General features: G+C 29.4%; 3 protein-coding genes across 5 annotated transcripts; 1 reads left to right on the top strand and 2 right to left on the bottom strand.

Moving 5' to 3' along the window:
- Window positions 1-1,607: 1,607 nt before the first annotated feature.
- Prosalpha5 (proteasome alpha5 subunit) lies at window positions 1,608-3,112 on the bottom strand. Its single transcript, XM_035874354.2, has 3 exons — window positions 2,966-3,112; window positions 2,031-2,591; window positions 1,608-1,955 (listed from the first exon to the last, which is right to left on the bottom strand). The coding sequence occupies exons 2-3, from the start codon at window positions 2,589-2,591 to the stop codon at window positions 1,788-1,790; spliced, it is 729 nt and encodes a 242-aa protein (XP_035730247.1). The 5' UTR covers window positions 2,966-3,112; the 3' UTR covers window positions 1,608-1,787.
- A 358-nt stretch (window positions 3,113-3,470) lies between these two features.
- On the top strand, window positions 3,471-4,590 carry Rpb12 (DNA-directed RNA polymerases I, II, and III subunit Rpb12). Its single transcript, XM_035874355.2, has 4 exons — window positions 3,471-3,611; window positions 3,839-3,931; window positions 4,009-4,055; window positions 4,335-4,590. The coding sequence occupies exons 1-3, from the start codon at window positions 3,551-3,553 to the stop codon at window positions 4,029-4,031; spliced, it is 177 nt and encodes a 58-aa protein (XP_035730248.1). The 5' UTR covers window positions 3,471-3,550; the 3' UTR covers window positions 4,032-4,055; window positions 4,335-4,590.
- On the bottom strand, window positions 3,996-14,692 carry tefu (Serine/threonine-protein kinase tefu). Of its 3 annotated transcripts, XM_035874348.2 has the most exons (18): window positions 14,420-14,692; window positions 14,208-14,345; window positions 13,694-14,102; window positions 13,264-13,614; window positions 12,778-13,180; window positions 8,221-12,650; window positions 7,798-8,124; window positions 7,416-7,721; window positions 7,120-7,334; window positions 6,714-7,057; window positions 6,155-6,630; window positions 5,833-6,062; window positions 5,634-5,750; window positions 5,375-5,530; window positions 5,151-5,296; window positions 4,971-5,077; window positions 4,603-4,881; window positions 3,996-4,507 (listed from the first exon to the last, which is right to left on the bottom strand). In XM_035874348.2, exons 1-18 carry the CDS (start codon window positions 14,495-14,497, stop codon window positions 4,329-4,331), a joined length of 8,691 nt encoding a protein of 2,896 aa, XP_035730241.2. In that variant the 5' UTR covers window positions 14,498-14,692; the 3' UTR covers window positions 3,996-4,328. The 3 variants fall into 3 exon arrangements, with proteins under 3 accessions (XP_035730241.2, XP_085518591.1, XP_085518592.1); XM_085662465.1 differs by lacking the exon at window positions 14,420-14,692 and having other exon boundaries at window positions 14,252-14,341; XM_085662466.1 differs by lacking the exons at window positions 14,208-14,345; window positions 14,420-14,692 and having other exon boundaries at window positions 3,997-4,507; window positions 13,264-13,496; window positions 13,694-13,777.
- Between the last annotated feature and the right edge of the window lie 243 nt (window positions 14,693-14,935).

Below are 14,935 nucleotides of genomic sequence, written 5' to 3'. Positions count from 1 at the left end.
CGTTGCTGCTCCAGGATCGGGTGTGAGGTTGAGTGTTTGGCGTCTGATATGACAGGGTTAGCTCCCTAGGGATTCTCAGAGACTCAAATGGGACTATCCTCCCTGCCTTCCCCCTTCTCTCCTCGTCGCAGTTAATTACAGAGTCCTTCTACCAGAGAGTTCGACCTTCTCCATTTCCTTCCTTCCGTCTATGCTAGTTATAAGAGAGAGAAAGAGAGAGAGAGAGAGGGAGAGAGGGAGAGAGAGAGAGAGAGATAAATAGATATAAGGAAGCTTTTCTTTGATCATCTATTCTTCTTCGTCTTCTCCTCTTCTAAGTTTCATTTTTAAAGATACAAAATGAAAGTTTTAATTAACAGTCAAAGTCGAAATATCTTTATACTATCTATTATCTTTATCGGTTCATCATTTTAACATGAAATTCTTATAAACTCTAATTCATATTTGACTATATTTTCTGTAAAATTTCTCACGTGTATATACTTCGTATGACGGTCGATTCATTTCTGACAGTAATACCAGACTAGAAGTTTACTGCGCATGACACGTTTTCAACAGAGAATGACAGAGAGTTACAGGAGATATGTACGTATTTTAAGAGAGTCTACCACGATGAATGGCCGGTGAGAGAGGGATTCCCCCGTGGGAAACCGAGCGAGCGAATCGTACTGGGATTGAACGCTCGAAATGGAATAATATCCAATAATCCGGGAGCCAAGGGATAAAAAGGGAGGACGTTTTATCGGGACATCGCAGCGGCGTACCGAGCGTTCACTATGCTTCCACCCATTTTCGTCGAGCTCTCTCACTTTACTCGTCTTCTCTACCTTCCTCCTACCTCACAACCCATTCTATCTATCTATATCTCTCTCTCGCTCGCTCACTTTAGTTCCCTTGTCTCTTGCAAACCGAGCAAAATTAATTATTGATTTCGGATACGCGCATTCACAGCAGGCGCTTTTAATCGAAACCAAACCACCCATCGCGACAGCATAACTATACCTACATCACCTAACTACCTACCTACCTACCTACCTACCTATCTATCTACCTACCTACTCTACCTCTTCTCTTTCATGCGAATCCATCTCTCCAAATTTCACTGGGATATATCGGATATCGGTTTTTGCTCAAAACTTTTCTCCGTGATAAAACTCTACTCGTCAATATCATTCTCAAATTTAATATAATATTGAAACATTTTTTTTTTTTTTTTTTCTTTTTATGAATAACTAAGACCTTTCTTCTTCGTTTGAGAATAATATTCTTACGAAGATTTGCAATTGAGAAAACAGATGTTTCAGATTGACACGTTGATGTTGAATATTAAGCGTTTATTATTTTATTAAAGATATAGGATATTGAAGACAAAATTAGGATGGTATTATTCATTTATGGATACTGATGGTCTAAGGACAGGAGTACTGCTATCGGATCTGGATTTCATAGAATCTTCTCTCGATGTTGGTAAATCGTCGATCAACTAGATAAAATAATATGAACGATTTATTTTACGAATTAATCAAATATTAGAATAAAATAAAATGTATAATGGGAGTAGGAAAACAAGGATGTGGAATATTTCTTTGTAAAGAAAAAAAACAACGCTTATTCGATCCTTCTCTTATATTAATCTTTTCGAAAAAGAAAAAAAAGTATATAAGAAAACTTTGCTTAGCATAGAAACACACATACCAAATATAAACTGTAAATACAACTCCAGCATTACTTGCATATAAATGCATTTCTTTCAACTCATAACAATTTGTTAATATACTTTAAGTATCTTATGCAATGTCTTTAATCACCTCTTGCAATTCTGCCTTAGTAAACATATGAAACAGTTGTCCTGGTGTCATTGTCATCACCTCGATGTTAGTGTCGTTTAATTTTTCTTCCATAACTTGCTTCAGTATTGTCAATGCTGCCTTTGTTGCTTCTTTTAATGTCATGGACTGTGAAGTAAACAGAAATATAATGAGACTTAATGTAAATTGATACTTTGTGTGCATGAACAAGTTGTTTCCAACCTTATGATATACTTCTTGAAGATTTTGTTGGGCACCTTCGCTTCCAGAACCGATAGCCTTCGCATCGAATTGAACAAAGGTTCCCGATGGATCCATATGATACAATTGTGGTCCTTTTTCGTCTATACCCGCGAATAACATTGCTACCCCAAAAGGTCTAGACATTGCACTTCCATCATCATCGCTATCTCCAAATTGTATGGCTAAGTTCGACACAGCTTGGGCCGTTGATTCCACTGTCATTCTTTCGTTGTAAACAAACCAATGATTTTGGCATTCGACACGAGCACGATCTATCATGGTCCTAGAATCAGCCATTAAACCAGATGCTGCGCAACCTATATGCTTATCTATTTCAACAATTTTTTCCACTGTCGTTGGTTCCATTAATGGAGAAGTTATACGTTTTTCAACAGCCAGGATTACACCTTCATTTGTGGCAATTCCAATTGCTGTAGAACCAAGCTTTATGGCCTCAATGGCATATTCAACCTGAAATAATCTCCCCTCTGGAGAAAATGTATTTACACCTCGATCATATTCAGAACGTGTAAGAAACATCTGAAAAGAAATAATATTAATTAAAAACTATGTTAAAATGTATCACCTATAAAGAGAAATTTAATTTATAATTGAAGCATTCATCTATTCATTGGTATAAAAAGTGAGGTTAATCAATACCATAATTGTATAAACAATAAAATTATTCGGTCATAAAAAATATTGTATCATTATTTTGACAATAATCATATTGAAATAAATATAAATGCATAAATAACGATACATTTATAATGTAAAAATTATAAATGATATATTACGTTATTAGGTTAATGGAGAATGACAGGGCAAAATGAAAATGACTATTACTCGGTTAAGGCAAATTGGAAAAGTGATAAATGTATTTTTAATTATTTATTCTATTTAATTTTATTTACCGTTATAAATATTACACTTTTATATTAAAAAATAAAATGAATACACTTCACAATCAAATTGTCACGAACGCTGGTTACTACGTCACCGAAGCAATGAGTTGAATAAAATGGCGGGGATGGATCTCAGTATCGTCTCTTCAACATTAAGTACCCTGTTGAAATAATCCAACTGAATTTTTTCGGTATCAATGTAGTCATTTTATTTTACTATTTAAAAATATAATTATAAATATAATTCATATAACAATATTATAACATTTCAACAATATGTTTTTATATATTCATATAACACTTTTATAGGGATATACTCATAATAAAATTTATATATAATAATATTGTTCATTTAAGTATTAAAAGGTCTAAGTCTTACACCAAATTAAAAAATAATATGTTTAATAAATATATTTAAGAACTATTGTTAGGTATGTTTGGTAAAATATATCAATGAAATCATTGGAATAATTTTAATACGTATTGTAGTCGCTAGGTGTGTTACTATCGCTATTATATACAATACAACACAACATGGTGTCTGCAGTTTAATCGAACTTTAGGTTACCTTCTGTTTACGAGAGATAATTCCCAATGGAATCCAGTAGTAAAACTGAATCCACCCCTAAACAAGCAATGGTGTATATTTGTGGAGGTACTTTATGCATATTTATATATATTTTTTATTAATCTTCCTCATAAATATTAGCCGAAAACATTATTTAATTACTAACCTAAAAATTAGTATTTTTACCATAATGCAATTTTTATTATTCTCTTGATTGTTTTTATTATTTACTAGTTACGAAAGTGAAATAAAAGAAATAAAAATATTTATTTATTATTATATTATAATATTGGCAATATAATGTATGTTTATAGAATGCCATCATGATAATGAAATTCGTCCTAGAGATCCTATTCGATGCAGAGAATGTGGCTACAGAATTATGTACAAAAAACGTACAAAACGATGTATCCTTTTTTGCTATTACTTAAAGAAAAGCAAGATTTTATGTTAATGATATTTGTTCCTTAATAGCTAACTTTAGTGGTCGTGTTCGATGCACGCTGATGATTACTGTACAGCACAAAATATGTAAATATAAGCATTAAATTTTATAAAAAGAAATAACAATTAATTTATTATTGATTTATAAATAACTAATAATAATGTTTTTTACTATAAATTATAAAATATTTCATTAGAAACTTTAACTTAATCCCCATTAAACATTAGATGGTTAACTCGCTATTGTAAAGATTTCTTACTAAATTAAATATGAAATTATGTTTGTAATACTATGATAAATAGGAAAATATTAATTTTTTTTTTTTTTATTTAACAAGTGATAATAAAATTTTATAAAACTTATAGATATGGTTGCCACCCACAAAATAAACGACACAAATTAAATGGATCACGTGCTTGTTGTATAAGTTGTTCAACTTGCCCAGGTACACTAAATACTAAACCTTCTTCTATACCTTGCAATTTTTGTTCTATCCTTAAGAGTGCCCTTTCTGCAGTTTTATTCGTTTTGCTATGATCTATTAAAAAAAGAAAAATTATTGGAAGAATATATTTTGCTAGTACAGATGTAGTTAATGAATATATATTTATGGAAATAAAATTCGTCTAATACCTTCATCATCTTCAGAAGACATTGCTGTATTACCAGTTTGAAAAGTATATGCTTTTGCTGGAGTTATAGCCCACGTAAAAAGAGGGTCATAAAGAAGTACTTGAAGCAATGTTATAATTATTTGTCTTTGATCTCGTAATACTGTCAATATTTCCTCACACCCTCTTCTCATAATACCTTCCACACCTGAGATTCCCATTGCGACTTCAATGTCTCTTGTGAGACGAAATGGTACAGTTTCAGGTAGTGGTAGAACTTTACCTTGTTCAAATGCTATGCCTGTTTAAAATTTGGATCAATCTGTTACAATTGTACAATTCATTCTATAGTGTATTTTCACTATAATATATTATGCATATAATTTTTACCAAAATCTATATGAATCACTTCTCCAGTCATTTGATCCATTAATATATTACCAAGATGCCTATCTCCTAAACCTAATATATATCCTGCTATAGAAGTTGTTGCTACACTGGAAAAATAAATTATAATATCTTATTAATATTAAATAAACATAAACTTTGTAATATTATGAATTCATTTACCTGCGTGTATAAGCTGATCGTTTCTCATACCACGTTTCAGGCGATGGATATTTATCAATAAAGAAATGATGAAAAGCTGGACGCATATGTCTACAGCATTCTAAAAACTGTTGTAGCTTGACATCGTTTGATTTTTTAGAAACTTCCTAAAATTGTATACGTTATTGTTATTTATTTTCCAAGGTAAAATGCATATGTAAATATGAAATATTCCATAATCTTACGTCCATCTTTTTTCTACACGTTAATGCAGTATAATCATGTGGATTATATTTTTTATGAACACCAGAAATTCCATCGCTACCTATTAATATAGTTGCAATAGGCATTGTATTATGGCACCATTCTAATATACCTGATCTTTGTGTTAATGGTACTACCTGAAGAATAATACATAGATACATATAATAAAAGTTCATATTAAATATAATTATATATATATATATATATATATATATATATATATATATATATATATTTTACCTTGTATGTTCTAATTTTCAATTTACGTCGTTTCGCTTCTTTACTCATTTCAAAAAGTCTATTCATTACATTAAAAACTTGTTGCATTACAGCATCTTGTCGTAAATCATCTTTTCCCTGTAGTAAGAATAATTTAATTATTAATAACATTTTTAAGTTTAATCTAGAGATACGTGTGTATTTTATAATTGAGTATAACCTTCAGTAATTGTTCTCTTTGTATTCCATCACTACCAACACAAATGATCTTTTTGGGAGCATTCACACCTCCAACATTCTCATAAGTATCAAAGTATTTAACAATACTAATTATGTCATTGTAATTTCCACTGCATCTAACATCAACGTCTAAAGTAGGTACAAATATATTGGAAAAATTTTTGATCTTGAAAATTTTTTGACCAATAGGTATTTTAAATGATGTACCACCTGTATATATAATTATAAGTGCTAATTAGAAATGAATATAAATTCTTAAGTTTTAGTTTATACAATTTGAAATTGAAAAAAGATATACTTACGTTTACATTTATCATTAGTTTCATAATTAGCTAGCATTACCAAAGAATGAGATAATATTTCCATTTCTTGAATAATGCAAGATACTTTCGACGAAGTTAATTGTTTCAGAAGCCGTTTAGCACCCAATATTCTGGGTTCTTCTTCTAATTTTTTATTTTTTTTAGTTTTAAGAAATTCATAATCACCATATAAATTTTTTAATGCCAATAGCACAGGTAACGTATGATGTGGATGATCCAATGCACAACGTTCTAATGTTTTATTTATTTTGACAGAAAATTCATCAGATACGTTGTTCATGTGTGCTGCCAATTGTGGCACAAGTGGTAAAAATTTATATGATGGTATCTTATTTAAATTGTCTTCTAGTAATTTATTTACTTCTTTATTCTTCGCATTCTCAAGCCAAAGAGCAATCAATCGAAATACTAACAGATTGTAATCTTCACTCTGGCATAATGTTATTAAATAATATCTAAAAATAAAAATATAGAGAATAGTCAAATTTTAGTCTGTCACATACACAACACTTTAAGAAATAATTTTTTGTATACATACCGTACTGCTATTAAAAGATAGTTGTTTTTCTCCTTTTCAATATTTTGTAGTTCAGCAGTATCATTCGTATTCTGTTTTTGACTAAGTATCATTGCTCTTTTAATATCTGTATCTTGCAATGTTGAGTCATATTTGACAGCAGCACCACATGAATATTCTACACATTTTTTCAAACTTTTAAATTGAGGAGATCTCATATACATTTTAACATGTTCAAATTGAGCATCTGCAAATCTAGCCAAGGCAACTTGTGTGTCATGTGCATTTTTGGTAACATCGGACGTTTTGCTTTTTATCGACTTACTTATTTTTATTGATTCTTGATAATAATTTTCTATGACGGTCTATAAATTACAAAAACCTGTTAACATAAAATTTTATTTATGAATATAATCGTGATTATTACCTGAGGATTTTCAGATTTTGTTTCAGCCATCCAGTTTCCATAAATGCGAAGAACATGGGCTTGCAAAGCCGGATCTATAGATTTTCTATGAATTAATTTACGTAAAAGATATCGACTGATTTCATAATCATTTCTTTTCCATGCCAATAAAGATTCTTGATAATCCAACAAATCAATAAATTTTGAAGGTACTTCATTTTGTTTTGCTAAGGTGCCTAATAAGGAAGAAAAAAATAAAACATACGAAGAGTACTTCTAATAATATTAATAATTATTATAGGTCTTATTATACATACCTAATGCACGTGCAGCTATTTGTAGATGTCCTTGATTTCGCGCAATTTCAGCAATTTTGATATGCGTACCGACAAGTTCATCTTTGATAATAGAATTATTACACAATGTATCATTTATTTGATACATAATAGATCTTTGCGTTAATATTGGCTCAGTGTATTGAAATTCGTTAAAATTTGTGATATCACATTGCTGCCACTTTTGCAGAACTTTAGAATAATCCTCAGGTTTTGTTGAACATAGTTCTTCTATTTCAGAAAGCATTTGAAGTTGTGTTAATTTCCCATAAATTTCTTTATTACACTCTGCAACATAAATTTGTTAAATAATAAAATATAAAATTTAAGAAAATGCATATGTATACTGCTACGTATCTCTTACCTAAATTAATGTTAGATAGAGCTTTCATTATGCACACTCGTGCACACTTGATTGCATTTTCTACACCCGATTCATCTTTCTCATGAAAACATTTTAATGCATAGAAGTGATACAAATAATAGTCAGATTCGGATAGTTTTAACTTCATATTGTTTTCGCATAGGGATTGCATAATTTGTGGAAATATTGATATATCCCAATTACTAAGTCGCCATGCACATTCCAGTTGAATATCATTACTCATTTCTTTGGTAGATGTACTCATTGTAGATATATAATGTCCTAATAAATAATGAAATCCTAATTGTTGCAATGCACTGATCATCTCTGTAAAAGAATTAAATATTTTGATTGGTAAAAATTATTTGATAATATAATATAATATAATATAATATAATATAATATATATGTCTATTGGATTACCTTCAATAGCTGTTTTATTGCCAGAAGATAGTTCTATATCTTTTATAAGTAAAACTTTATCCCATTCGTGCATTTGTATATAATGTTGAACGCGAGAGAAACTATCTTGCAAATGTGAAGAGCCACAACCGCGAATAGCATCTGGATCACCAATTTTGGAGGAGGCATCTCTAAGAATATTTTGTAACATTCTTCCTAATACAGGTTCACATTCATAGGCATAATCAATTTTGGTAACTGTACTAAAATCACGAGGTTCTATCAATAATGATTCACAAGATAGTTCTGCATAAAGGATAGCAGTAAAATATGCCGAACAATATTGAGCAGCTTTGGCTATGTATACAAAGTCCAATTCTAAAGGAATGTTTTCAACTGCTTGAGTCCTAATAAAATTGACTAAATTCAGCATAAAATATACTATATTACGATCACAGTGCAATTGAACATATTGCGATGAATGAAGTAAACCATGAATAGACTGATCTTTGTCATTGAAATGATAAAAAAAAAATCCGTTGATACAATGAGATACTGCAATTGCTAATTCTTTATTAATGTACGTTATTAGAAACATGATTCTTGGTAGTATTAGTTCGCACATTTCTATGCTTAATTTGCAAACGGGTATTAAATCTTCAAGGTAATATCCAGAAAAACATTCAATAATATTGCATGTGATTTGTACAATCCATTCAGCATAAGGAATATTTGATGTCTCTATCCAAATAGGATTATCCTTTTTAATATATTTATTACAAGCAATTGCATCAAGGGTTATTTTATTCTTGTTGAGATTTTTTACTTCATGTATAAATGGACGTATATAATTCAAACGTAATGGAGATCTTGAACAATCAATTGACATTTGTCGTATTGCTTTGGAATTCTTTTTATCTAAAATTTGTTGTCCCCATGTAGATGACAGTATCATATCTAAAGCATTAGCACTAGCTATACGAAGTTCGATTTCATTATCAACTAAAAATTCTGTTAGTAATGTTACTATCTCGTACGTTAACGTATTGCTTATGTCTGCGTTCTCCTTTAAATAACATTTTCTATTATAAAGAATTGTTGTTCCCAGATCAATAGGACCTAATTGTCCCAGACACTTTGTAGCCTCTATTGAAATGGCTTGATTAGATTTAATAATCTCCAATAATCTACATATCAATTGATGTGGTAAATTATAATTTTTGATAGAACTACTGTTGTCAATTTTATTGTACAGTTCTTGTAATTCATCTCTTCTGGTTGATAATTGAAGCTTTAAATGTGCTATGCTTTCCACATTACAATTTACAATCTTTTGATTCGTCGCATTTAAAAAGTGTTGAATTTCTTCCTCCAAATTATGCTTCTTTCTATCTTTATATTTCAGGGAATTATATACATTCAATATTTTTTGAAATTTTGCCTGATTAGGAAATGTATTCAATTTTGCTATTGCATTACTAAACAATTCTTTCTGTTCAATTATTAAGTACTCAAGTAGCTCTATGGCAATAGGTGTTTTTTCCAATTGAGCAACAGGAACTAAAATAGTAACATAATAATTCAAATTTTCTTCAATTTCTGCATGTCGTTCAGGTAAAATGCATTTCAGAAATATGTGAAAATATTTACAGGCTATTTCTGACAGTATATCAATTTTGTCTTTGATAAAATGTATCAGACTATAACTAATTTCTCTGATAAGATATATTGATATTGCATCGAAATGATTAAATTTTGATCCTTCCATTATTATGGTGCAAAAATAGATATACTGATGTAAAGCCTTTAATTTGTATTCGGTAAATTTCATGTCATAAATATTTTTCACTAGATTCATCAATATTTTCTGTAATTTATTTATTCCTTTGGTTGCTAAATAATATTGCAATGATTTAGAGGAAACAAAATTTTCTTCTATATACTGTAGACAATTGTTGGCATCAGTTTTACTCAAAACAGGTGGATTAGCATTTGGAAATTTATATTGTAATTGAAACATTTGATGAAAATGTTTCTCATCGTGCAATCTCGTAATAATGCTTACAATAACTTTGTCAAAATTAATTTTAAACAAATTAGAAAAAGTATCGATTGTTTCAAAGTTCTCTTGATTTAACATCAATTGTTGAAGCATATCATTTGCGCGTTTAGCATCGATAGGATTTTTTTCACAAGTTTGACAAATCAAAGAAAGCAACCATGTTAAGACTTGTGGAAAAATATTTTCAAAAACATCTTTGAAATTGTATCCAACAGAAGTACAAAGTTGTTTTGCATTCATGACATTGAAATTTTGTATTTCAGTGAACACTATAATATTAATGTGTATCTTATAAAATTCTTCTTGAGATTCATATTGAGTCAATTCCCATGGAAACGTTTGCATGGTATGATACGCCTTCAACCAATGCGATAACATATGAGCCAGATTATCTTCATTGGATAACACATGATGTTGTTTCGTTTGCTTTCTTATACTATTTAATAACTTTTTGACCGTTTTTACTTTTACACGTTCATTCTCCACTAATTGTAATATTGCTACTAAAGCACTGCTTTGAAGTGTACTAGAAGTACAAATAATAGTTGCTAATATTAACAATGCACTTGCCGTTCTAGTTTCTATTTCATCCGTTTCGTTATTATAACTTTTTTTCTCAATGGATAGTAAATTAATGGCAGCATTTTTCAATTTCTCAAAAAAGGAAACCTTCCTTTCATATTCTATACATTTTGAAAAATATAATTTTTGCATACATTTAACTGCCTTCAATCGTAATATATAAAGAGAATTTTGCATATATGTTAATAAATTTTCAATAATAAGCCATAACTTGTACCGATACTGAGCATACTGTTTATGCCTCATTAATAATGGTTTGATTTCAATAATTCTTGCAAGACATTCCAAGAAATCAATGTGTACGATTGGTCCAAACTTCTTATTATTAAGAAGCTTACAAAAATTATAAATGTTATCCATTATTACAATTAGATCATAATCATAGTTGGCAGTATATTCGATAAAATAAGGTAGAACTTTGAGTACATATCGTACATACTTTTCATCTTCCTTACATTTTTGAAATAAATCCAATAGAAATGAAACTGGAGCATCTTTATACTTTTCATGTAGTATCTTTTTGTCGCATTGTGTGAACGTTTCCAGCACTATCATTGCCATTTTAAAGTCTACTGCAAATGACAAATCATAATTATCAATGGTCATCAGATTGCTCATTAAGTCCAATTGAATTTTTGATCTTTCTTTTCCTGTATTCATGCAACAAAATAATGTCAAAGTTCTTATAGTTTTTATTCTGATAATATTCAGACTATGTATATCATTGTTCTTGTAATTTATTTGATCTTCATTGGATTGTTTATTTTTACTTTGAAATATATCAAAATTATCGTTGTAACGTCGAATTTCGTGATAAGGGAAATTATTGTCATCTTCAATATTAAGTAAGTCAAATAAATTTCGTAATATATCTGCAGTCGACAAAGAAATAATGATCTTTGTCATGTCTGTATATGCGGGACGAAACGTTTCGTATAAAATGATAAACGCTTTAGTTATATCGATGAAATATTTATGATTATTTTTGGACAATTTAATCGTCTCTAATAATTTATAAGCATGTTGCAAACAATCGTTTATTGCAGACATAATAAAGTGAATTTCAGTATCTTCCATCAGTATATTCATTTTTTTCACGGTGGTCGCAACTTTACCTGCAAGTGTAATTTTCATTACTATCGTTCGTATATCATTGTTTTCATTCTTTTTATCGATAATATCATACAAATACTTCTTCAAAATTATAAGAACATCTTTCAAATCTATCGTATTTACGTTTGCCTTAGCAAGCGACACTTGTAAATGTTGTTGCGAAACAACAGTCTCTGTTTTGACCTTTGTGAGTAAATTAATTTGAAATGTTAATGCTAAATTACACGTTTCTATATTTTTATAAGATAAGGATTGTGGATAATCGTATAGAAATTCCTGTAAATAAGAATTTTCACGAGCGGGTAAAGTTAATCCTGATGTTTTAAACGTTGTATTATTTTCATGAAAGAATTTCACTGGAATGCCAATCAATATATTACACAAACTTTCAATGAATATTGTCGAAGGAACTTTAAACCATGGCGTGTTTAATAACCACTCGATGAAACGTAATTTAACAGAGCGTGTATTTAACATTGACGATTGTAAATTTGTATTAAACATTGATACATCATCCGGTAAAGGTGTGTGTTCGCAACATAATATTAATGTTTGCAAACTATTGGGAGACCATCTGATTGTTTGAGACATATATAAAGCAAAAAGTGAATTTGTATTTCTCATCTTTCCATATTTTATAAAACACTGAGCAAGTCTATGCGCAGAGATCTCACTTTGATTAGTATTAAGAGATCTGTAAAATAAATAATAAAAAGATAAATATTAAATGTCTGATAAAGTCAAAAATGAGAGCAAGCTATTACTCTACATTCAATTTTACAAATGGTTCATTCAATATGATAAAATAAAATTAAATATACCTTAAAAGATTATCCCATATGTTATACCAATGCACATTCGAAGCATGTTGTACCTTTTCAGAATTTGTATCATTCAAAAATAATTGTTCTATTTCCATAAGGACAGTACATAAGTTATATAAACTGTCTATAACTTTAACATATTTAGACGATTGCGTTAAGTAAGTATCCAATATTTTTAAAAGAGATATAAAATCATCCGATTGTAATCTTTTAGGATATTTTGCGAAGAGTACTGTTAATATTTGAATCATAGGCCATGCTTCCTCCAGATCATCATGATCTATCATATCAACTGGACTACTAATGGAAATGCATCTTCGTTTGACTGGTTGGGAATAAAGTTCAGTAGAATTGTACAGTCCCCAAATGGTACCAGGATTTTGAAGCACTTGATTGAATACTTTAGAAAAATTATACAAATTGATTATTCATCATTAAGTAATATAACATATACAATTTTATTATAAATAAATGAAGAAATACCTTCGCTTGCAAACTCTAGAAAATGTTTGGATAATATTCCTTTCTTAGAATCTTTCAGAATAATTTCATACATGCTTCGAAGTATACTATTCCATGTAGACCAATTACAAGCAAACGCTCCATCATTTTCTCGATGAACTCCTTTAGGATGATGAATTTGTACAAATAGCAGCATGAACTTGTATTTTTCATCATAGCCATTTAAATTGAATATTTTTGGCAAAATATCTTCACTAAATTGACAAAGCATTATTCTATTTTCAGTTGCGATTTGATGACATATTGTATTAGTCAGTTTGTAAGCAGACTCTTCCATCTGCTCGAGAATTTTACAATCTGACAAAATATTTGCTGTAATAACAAATGATATAAATACAACGGAGATAAAAATCTTTTTAATCTAAGAGTTATTAATCATATAAGGTATTACCTAAAAATGGTAATAATTTTTTAACTTCTAATAATAAATCCGAATACATATATGCATGTTGTATTATCATTTGAATAGTATCTATTACAATACACTTGTTGATAGACGCATCGTCGTACAAATTGACACATGCTCTTAATAATTCCTCCCATTGCTCTGAAGATATATTTATTTGGTATAACCGGACTGGAATTATGTAAGTAGTTAATATGGTCAGATAAGTATTGCAATAAGATAAATATTTTCTATTCTGCAATATCTCAAGCACCCGTTGTATTAAACCATTGCATTTTAACGTCAATGTTCTGGATTCATGAGAATAACGTATCGTATTTAACAAAACGGCACAAGTGGTTCGTCTTTCGTTATTAGATTTATTCACATCTTTCGTAGCAAGTCTGTCAGCTTCCTGATAAGAAAAAAAGGAAAAAAAAAAAGAAAAAAAAAGGTCCAAAACACAGTATCATACAGATAGATTTAATTAAAATAATTATTAAGCAAATGTAGTACCTACGCATAAAATTAATTTATGCACGATAATAAAAATGTTCCACCAACCGACAGTTGCATTGTTGTTGTCTTCAGAATGTTTACTTATTTCATTAATTATCTCTTTACTCTCGTAAAGTTCCGACAATAGTAAAATACATTTCTAAATATAAAGAAAAATCATGTATATCTTTGTTGTATATGTTTTTAAAAGATATAATAATCAGATTGCTTTACCTTTTTATCCGTTACTTTCGTACTATCGGCAAGCTGAGCAATTGCGATTACTTTTTCCAAAAGACGCGACATTTTCATTACGCGTTAATAATCACATTTGAGAAACTATTTTGACAAAGAGAATAATCACATTGAGTAACTTAATGTTATTACAACGCAGGCATTTGTAATCGCGCCCTTACTTAGATCTGACATTAGCTACTTCTCAATCGATTACAATCGAGAAATTTAATTAATTATAATATTAATATTTCAAATTAGATATGACAAAAATATATCGGAATAATTCAAAATAGTGCAATATTTCTGCATAATTATGTCTCTCTAACTTTAGATGTGTTGAGCTAGAAAAAATAGGAGACTACATTTTTCCAAGAAGAAAATTTTTTATTATTCCCATCTATATTTAATATTTTCTTATTCGAATAATCCTTTTAATGTGTATATATATATATATATATATATTTTTTTTTTTTTGCATAATAATTAAGAGAGAGACGTAAAGTAATCTAAATT

Source organism: Vespa mandarinia, chromosome 18 (genome assembly GCF_050613455.1).
Source record: "Vespa mandarinia isolate Hongniang chromosome 18, ASM5061345v1, whole genome shotgun sequence".
NCBI classification, from domain to species: domain Eukaryota; kingdom Metazoa; phylum Arthropoda; class Insecta; order Hymenoptera; family Vespidae; genus Vespa; species Vespa mandarinia.
The sequence above is the reverse complement of the archived record's forward strand: the minus strand, read 5'-3'. Positions and strand labels throughout refer to the sequence as shown.

What these genes read in the sequence shown, in the direction of transcription:
- tefu (XM_035874348.2), bottom strand. Translation starts at nt 14,497, where the DNA reads ATGAAAATGTCGCGTCTTTTGGAAAAAGTAATCGCAATTGCTCAGCTT. An exon ending in AAAATTATTACCATTTTTAG is followed by an intron (nt 13,615 to 13,693) that starts GTAATACCTTAT and finishes TTGTTATTACAG; the next exon opens with CAAATATTTTGTCAGATTGT. An exon ending in GTCTTCTGAAGATGATGAAG is followed by an intron (nt 4,508 to 4,602) that starts GTATTAGACGAA and finishes TTTTTTTAATAG; the next exon opens with ATCATAGCAAAACGAATAAA.
- Prosalpha5 (XM_035874354.2), bottom strand. Translation starts at nt 2,591, where the DNA reads ATGTTTCTTACACGTTCTGAATATGATCGAGGTGTAAATACATTTTCT. An exon ending in TTCAAGAAGTATATCATAAG is followed by an intron (nt 1,956 to 2,030) that starts GTTGGAAACAAC and finishes TTTACTTCACAG; the next exon opens with TCCATGACATTAAAAGAAGC.
- Rpb12 (XM_035874355.2), top strand. Translation starts at nt 3,551, where the DNA reads ATGGAATCCAGTAGTAAAACTGAATCCACCCCTAAACAAGCAATGGTG. An exon ending in AATGGTGTATATTTGTGGAG is followed by an intron (nt 3,612 to 3,838) that starts GTACTTTATGCA and finishes GTATGTTTATAG; the next exon opens with AATGCCATCATGATAATGAA. An exon ending in CAAAAAACGTACAAAACGAT is followed by an intron (nt 3,932 to 4,008) that starts GTATCCTTTTTT and finishes AGCTAACTTTAG; the next exon opens with TGGTCGTGTTCGATGCACGC.